Raw genomic sequence first — 7848 nt, 5'->3', positions numbered from 1 at the left:
ATTAGTAAACAGAAGACTATATTTATGATCGTCAGTATCTAAATTAGATATTTCAAAGTAAATAAAATCGATAGAGTTCCTAAAGCTAAAAGTACAACTTGAAAACAGTTAGTTCAACATTCTTTGGAGTCAAATTTAAAAGTACGCGAAAACTTAAAAATGTTCGTTTATTAAAATACATTTCTATAAATTTTACTTGGTCCTATAGTTTAATTGTTACCGTTATTTTATTCTAATACCACAGACAAAATTGATATTCTTAAAAGTACAGGTTTCTACTTTCTAGCAATCAGGCGTACGATTATTTTGGTCTATTTCTGTTAGTAGAAAAGGGAAGTAAAAAATAATGTATAAACAGAGAGCTACAGAACTATTTTAAATGAACTTTTTACAATAAACTGCTCAACAAAATAGACATTACACGGACAAATTTCGAGTAATTTTGCAACTAAACAATGCAAAATCAGTGAAAGTTTCACATGCTCTTAGTTGGACAAAGTGACCTTTTTTGAAATATTTGAAAGTAAAGTGCAAATTTAGTTAAAAAGAAAATAAAATAGTTCAAGGTCTGCTATAATCACAGATTTAGGGGAAAAATTCTCATTTGAGCAACTTTTGGTTAAATTGTCTATGCCGTTTTAGCTTCAACACGATCTTAAGATCGTGAAAATCACACTAAGAGCAAACAATTTATTTCTGCAAGACCAAAAAGTTGATTTGGTTTATCTATAAACTTTTGATGTTGATATCCAAAAAACCTGTTTTTTGTCCAACTAGGAGGCTTACGAATTTTCCGCAATTTTGCATTTTTTGTGCGGTACTTAATTTGGACCTTTTGGACGAACAAAAAACAAATCAAGCTTCAAACTGAAACAACATCACCTAAAAAAATCAGAATTTATCCACTAACAAAATTAGGGCAAATTTGGCTTTGTAACGTTCATTTAGTAGAAACGTTTATGTTTGATCAGAGAAGAGTTAATACGTTTTTCTGTATTGTATGGTATAATAGAAAACCCAATATTCATTCTGATATGTTGGAACAAATTAAATTCAATAAAATCTTCAATTTTTACAGAAAATCGTGGTAAAAACGATTTTAAACGAAAAAAGTTAGTATTATAATGTCGCTTGAGGAAATAATTCCAAAATTATGTGAAGGAAAACAGAACCAAATTACATGGGTTACAAAACTTATATTACTCATGAGTAACTATTCGCATAAAGCGATAGTTTTTGTCATAACCATAATATCATCAACGACAAAATTGATTATTTTAATTATTCCTGAGGTAATAAGGTATAACGGTGGCATATTTTCTTGTACCTACATATGTCTCGCGGTCTGATAAACGCTTTCGTACGTTTGACAATGAGAATAAATCATATGTGAATCTGTATAAAGTAAATAAAACCATATTTGTGTTACTTTTTCTTCGCCTTTACAATGTATACGAAAATATAATTTAGCTGAAATGTAAGTATACATGATAAGAATAAGACACAATTGGTTAGTTTTCAAGCTTTGTTAAAATAAAAAGTCACTTTAACTCAACTACATTTCAAAATGTTGTAGATGAGGTCTATATGGGTGAAGAGGATTTATATTTTTTAAATCTTTATTTTTCAATCAATGCTTCAATTTTCAGACAAAACAAGAGTCTTTTTAAAAAGAACCTCACATATTTCATTATGGATTGATAAAGAGTGCTCTTATTTCACAATACAAGACGAATTATTTATCAACACACACTGAAAATCACCTAGAGGGTATTTTACGACACACTTTATTTCAAGTTCTTAGAGATACATATTTCCAATTAGAAAATCAATTAATTTGGAAAAGTTTTCTTGACTTTTCTATAGCAATTCTGCGATCTTCTTCAAACGAAACTTAAAAAAGAGGAAATAGTTAAATAACGATCCCAATATCTAAAAATTCGTGATCTTTTTTTAATGCATGGAAATATAAAAAATGACGCTTGGTTAATAAATGTTTAGATATATTTTTACTATGGCATGTACAAATATTTTTTTTCTTCTAGCAGATTGTTTAATAAACTTTTCGCCTGTTATAATTAAATAAACATATCAGAATTGTTCTCAAAATATCAAGTAATTTGTTTTTTTTTATTGTGAAATATAAGCACTCTTCATCAATTCGCAGTAAAAGACGTGACATAATTCTGTCTGACAAAAATATTAAAATAGAAAAAAACCGAACACAACATTTTTTTATACAAATTTCAAATAAGTTGTTAATATTTATCCAATGTACGCTTGAATTGAGTTTAGCTATACTCTGAGTTTATTAGAAGTAGCGAAATGCAATTAAAGGCACACTAATAGAAAATGCTTTACACGACGTATGAAAAAATTGACCCAAAAAATCTATTTTGCGCTGCACGCTCCTTCCACTGGCATTTTATGTAATACTTCATCCAAAAGCTGAAGAGCGCGATGTAAGTGGACTTCAATCCAACAAGGCGTTTCTTTGATCTTTTTTCTTGGGTAATCTCTGCCCCAACCTTTGACAAAGCTGAGTCGAAGAATGCACAGTCTTCGTAAATCATCTACCTACGATGTTTATTATTTAAAATTACTATAATAGGTATAAAATTATTATTATTTAAAATTACATTCAAATAAATGTGTAAACGTATACAAGTGTGTACACTATTTTTCTACATAACATTTTTCCAATATTCCCGCTTTATATATTAAATAATAAAGGATTTTCCATAATTAAGAAAAGTATCGGCCTATAAGATTTTGACCTTTGTCTTGTCGCCTACCTTTCTTACTTTGATAAGATTGTCAGTTCCGAACAATTATCCGGTTTTTGCAACGAATGCTCACAAAACAAGGTGAAAAACAACCTACCCCTATGCCTGCTGAAGCTGATATACTCATAGCCGGAGCAATGCCTCCCACAGAATGAGGTCCCGGAATATGGCCTGCAACAGCTGCAGCCTGAGCCGCGGCCGCAGCCTGGGCTGTTGCAGCTTGAGCAGTCATTTGTTGATGGCACTGACAAAGATCAAATACCTAGAAATTATAACGTTCTTTATGAAGTCGCAGACCAATTAACTAAAATTTGGAGAGCATATTGATCGTAATCGTAGCTTGAACATTTTGTTATCTGAAAACGGATTTAGCAGCTATCAGGAGGGTGTTGGGATTCCTAAATTTGCCAAACTTTATATCATTTGAGAGTCCACAAAAGTACCCTTCACTTTTGGACCTATTTTTTTTAATTAATAAATAGTTTTTCTATTTTCAAGTAACGAAGCATTCACTAAGACACATGTCGATAAATTCTTCTTGGGAGGGGAATTTTTTCGTGCATAAACGCCTTTTAAAACACATTCCCAGCAAATTTTCTTCTGAGAACAAGATATGTTTGCTATTTCTTGAAATAAATAAATTTAACCAACTAACATATCATTAAATAAAAATCTAGTTTTTTTGTTTTCGCTTGAAAATTATAAAAAATATTGTTCAATCAAAAGGTAAATTGAGAAACTTTTCGTCTACTATAAACTACCTAAAGACTTTGCATTTTTAGTTATGCTACCAGCTCATTTGTTCAATAGCACAGATTTTTAAAAATGTCCTTAACACCGATTTCAAACGATGGATACGAAATGTATGTACTTTTCAACACCTGCAAATACATTTGCAATATGGTGGAAAAAAAGTAAATTAATTGTGTAAATTATGTGAATAATACATCTGACATTTTCCATAAAAAAAATTAATTGACTTTTCGTAACTTTGTGAAAATTTCAATAATTAAATGGCAGGATTAACAGAAGAAAACATTTAGGACAGCAGTTTAGAATTATTTCAAAAATGAATAAATATTACGAATTTTCAATAATAATCACAACTCATAAGCCAAAATAAACATATCCACGCTTCAATCAAAAGAAAGAAAACTATAAAAAATCGGGAAAATATCTCATAAATAAAATTATTTGCAAGCATATTTAAATTCAGCTTCATCGCCAGGGTTTCAACGAGCTTTACTTATAAAATGGCACTAGTTTCTAGATATTCAATTATCTTTATAAATAAAAAGTTTTGCAAGTGTCTGGAAAAACTATGAATATTTATTGATCATGCAAAATTTGATCGTACTTTTATATTCGCTCCTGGGAATATTTTATGGACTGCTTCCCCTGGTTGTCGTCCATTTTCCCTATCTAAATAATAGCTCTGCACAAAAACGGAGTGTTCACTTAGACATCTTAACCAAACATCGCCCTCCCCTTTTAAAGTAAGTTCGACACCTCGACCAATATGTAGTCTTGATCGCTCACTTTGTTCCGTTCTATGAACATTACTTAAGGCACCTAAAAGTAAAACACTAAATTAAATTTGGGGAAATAATCGTTTGGTCGTGCTGCTTACCTAAACAAAACCGATTACCTCGACTGGGATCTACATATCCATCTACAGAAACAGTCGGTATTTTTGATAGAACTTTGAAAGTTTCTCCTACTTGCGTGTCCAGTTCAAAATATGCAATTGAGCACCAATATTCTGGTAAAGCTTGACTTGATAAAGGTCCTAAGAAAATGAAAGTATAGTACATTATTAATTTAAACGAATATAGCAAATCGCGGTTTAAAATTTTGCATGCTCAGAAAGAACGTAGGAAACCAGCAACTGTTAATACTAACTAGATAATAGTGCGATGAAAAATAAATTGATAAGCAGCATTTTTTACAATTCAACAAGAAGCAGATTAAATGAAAATACATACTTATTTTATTTTGTCACCGTGAAGATAAAAGTGGAAACTAATATTTGAAAACATAATTTGGAGTGAACCTTTGATATCAACCACAGGTAGGGGTCGAGTTCGCGATGATTTACATATAAGAAATGTACAGGGTCGCTAAATGAAAACGAAAAGCCGTCAATTACGAACGAGAGCACAAAAGATGCTTCATCGATTTGAAGAAATTTTGTACTATTACTGCATGGACTGCTCATTTTCCACACTTGTTCCATTGAGTTTAAGGCAAGATCGTTTTCTTTACAAAGTTTGCTAAAGAATAACAGCCGCTATTCTATATAGGTATCCAATAACATTTGCAAATTATATAATACCCAGTTATTTTAAAACTGCTAAATTAAATAAATGACATTTAATGTACCGCATAGAGAATCAAAGACCTTTCAAACAAAATGTAACTCGACCCACTATTCCATTAAATATTTTCCGGTTGTTTCGCACCCTACCCAAGGGAAAACAGGTAGAGTTTGCATTGTATTTTGAAAACGTTTCCCCTTGACAATAAAAATTGACTGGTTCAAGCTTTTTTCTAAATTTCATCCGATAAAGGCCCGAAATTGCTATTCTTTCGTTTTGGATGAGGTACGATATATGCCTATAGTCTCTACTGTTTTACAGTCTTTAGAAGTATGTTACTGCCCAATTGTAATTGTGTATATAAACATTTTTTTAGTGAGAATTTTTATTATTTCAAAAATACATAATCTACATTTTCATCTGATTTAGTATTTTTATATTAGTATATTTTCGAATATTTAAATTCTTATTTTGACAAGGTATAATTGTACCATAAATGAAAGCAAACTTAGTCCGGTCCTTACAATATTACTGCTCACGCGTTTTGATTTGCAATGTTTTGGATTTCGATCGACTGTAGTTTGCGATATATAGAGGATTCTACAATTTCCATACAAAAATCGAATTTATAAATATCTCGGAAATCGCTTAGAATAATAATACATTTTTATGCCAGTGGCGTGGGCGCACTCACCTCTGATAATTTTAGATAAAACAGCTATATATTGCTTATTTTTTAATAGAAATGATTGCTTAAGTTCCTGTTCAAGAAAAAGTATCCCGTTTTTTTAAGACGCTCACTACCTACTAAAAATAGATAAATAAATTGCAGAACAAAATGTGATAGATTAAGTTAATTTAAAATTACAAATTGATGCCCAAATTTTGAACTTCATAAATGTTCTAATTACAGGTTGAACTGTTTTACAGAATTGAACGCCCTTTAAAACGATGTGGCACTTGACCCCCCTTGCCCCTATCTACCCGTCCTAGGGGGTTGAAACAAGGAGGCTAAAAATATTAATTTAAGGTGTCCCTCTTACAAATAACATTAACGGGGCTTTCCGATTTTTTCATATTTTCAACTGCAAGAAAGATATTAAAAGAGTTGAAGTTTTCAGGATGACACCCGGTTTATAATTGGATACAACAGACGGTTAGAGTTATCAGTTTCCTAATAGTTAGAATGGTATATTTCATCATGTTATAGCTGTTAATATTTACTTACTTATATTATCTGTGTGCTCTACACGTTCCCAGTTGCTTCCGGGGTAAACGTTATTCTTAACTGGTCCACTAGTGTTTTCCATTCTACACTGTGGCTGTGCAATATTAGCTGGAGGTGGAACTTGAACTACTTCCATAACATTCTGATTGTGACTTTCTGTCTGCCCACTGTAAAAGTGGTGACTTAGATCGGATTGTTCAATAGTTGGTATATCTAACGGCTGAAAATAGTTGCTCGTCAAACTATTGATACGAAATTAATAAATTTAATTTGAGATGAAACATACACACTTTGAAAAATTTAGACGGTTTAATAAAAGTACCATTTGCATTTGAGACGACATACTAACTGGCTGATCTGGTGGTGGCATGTGATGAGGCCAATTGCTAATATCAGGCGGTTGCTCTGAAACTAGTTGTTGTTCTTCTTTGAGGATGTTGTGAACAGGCATCGTATATATGCTTGATGCTGCTTGAGAGCTGGTCACTATGTGATGTGAATTAAGGTGCTGAGTTGTTTGGCCATGTGCTTAAAATAAACGAATATTTCAAAACGTATAAATTTTTACGCTTTTGTTATATGTATATACACACATATGTAGCAAACAAATATGTTTTCGGATTTAAAGTCCGGTATGTTTAGTCAATCTTCGGAACTTTGCCGGAGATTGGTTTGGAGATTGGATGGCGGATAGCCGAGCGTGCCGCCATCGACGCGAAAGCGACAGGTTTTTGATGCAAAACTGTTATTAAATTTCTTGTTCATGTTTCTTCAAATTCATTTCATAAACATTATGCAAAATTTCTTTTGAGAAACCAAAGCGTTTTCTGAAATCGGCTTAAAAGAAATGTTCTAAGGGATTTTCCATATCTCGAATATACCTGAAAATAATACAATTATTATTTGAACTGCATATCACGCTTATTGATGTTTTATTTACGTATCTTTTTGCTATGTTCCAATCTAATTCCAAGTACGAATTATCCCGATTAACACTGTACAATACATCGAAATCGTTATATATATATTTAAAACAAAAATAGTATAAAAAACACGAGAAGTTGGAAACTTTCGCTCACAAACTAGCTCTGGCGATCGTTCGGAGATGCCTACTCCCATCTCCGACAAGTTTCCACCGCATCGCCCAACAGCATTAAAATGCGCGTGCGTCAGATAACCAAAATTGCCTCCACCGAACGTCGGGAGGCCGGCTCATCGTAAAAGGTCGACTAAACATACCGGCCTAACTGTCTGCTAATTATTTCGTTCGATTACGTCATATCATAACAAATATGTAATAATTACAGACATGAATTAAAATATTGAGTATGATAAACTGCTAACAGGAAATGCGTACTTATGTACCCGACAGGAACCCTGATAGGACATACGTGTGTACCAGTACCACCTTACCATTATAATAATAATACCAATATCTACATGGTGGTCAAAACTAAAAAAAAATGTGTTCTTTAAATCTACAAATATGAAGAATATTTTATATTTATTTATATTT

General features: G+C 31.9%; 1 protein-coding gene across 1 annotated transcript; it reads right to left on the bottom strand.

The window, feature by feature from the left end:
- LOC109540540 (mothers against decapentaplegic homolog 4) lies at positions 1-6860 on the bottom strand (the record flags this gene model as incomplete). Its single annotated transcript, XM_019908969.2, is given in 6 exon segments — positions 1-2577; positions 2884-3048; positions 4144-4358; positions 4417-4575; positions 6333-6552; positions 6655-6860. Coding segments are annotated over 6 exon segments (1151 nt in total), but the record flags the coding sequence as incomplete, so codon positions are not given.
- Positions 6861-7848: the final 988 nt, after the last annotated feature.

This window comes from Dendroctonus ponderosae, unplaced genomic scaffold (assembly GCF_020466585.1).
Source record: "Dendroctonus ponderosae isolate FM_Combo_2020 unplaced genomic scaffold, Dpon_F_20191213v2 Dpon_F_20191213_6, whole genome shotgun sequence".
Taxonomy (NCBI): Eukaryota; Metazoa; Arthropoda; class Insecta; order Coleoptera; family Curculionidae; genus Dendroctonus; species Dendroctonus ponderosae.
This window is presented reverse-complemented; position numbering and strand designations above follow the sequence as displayed.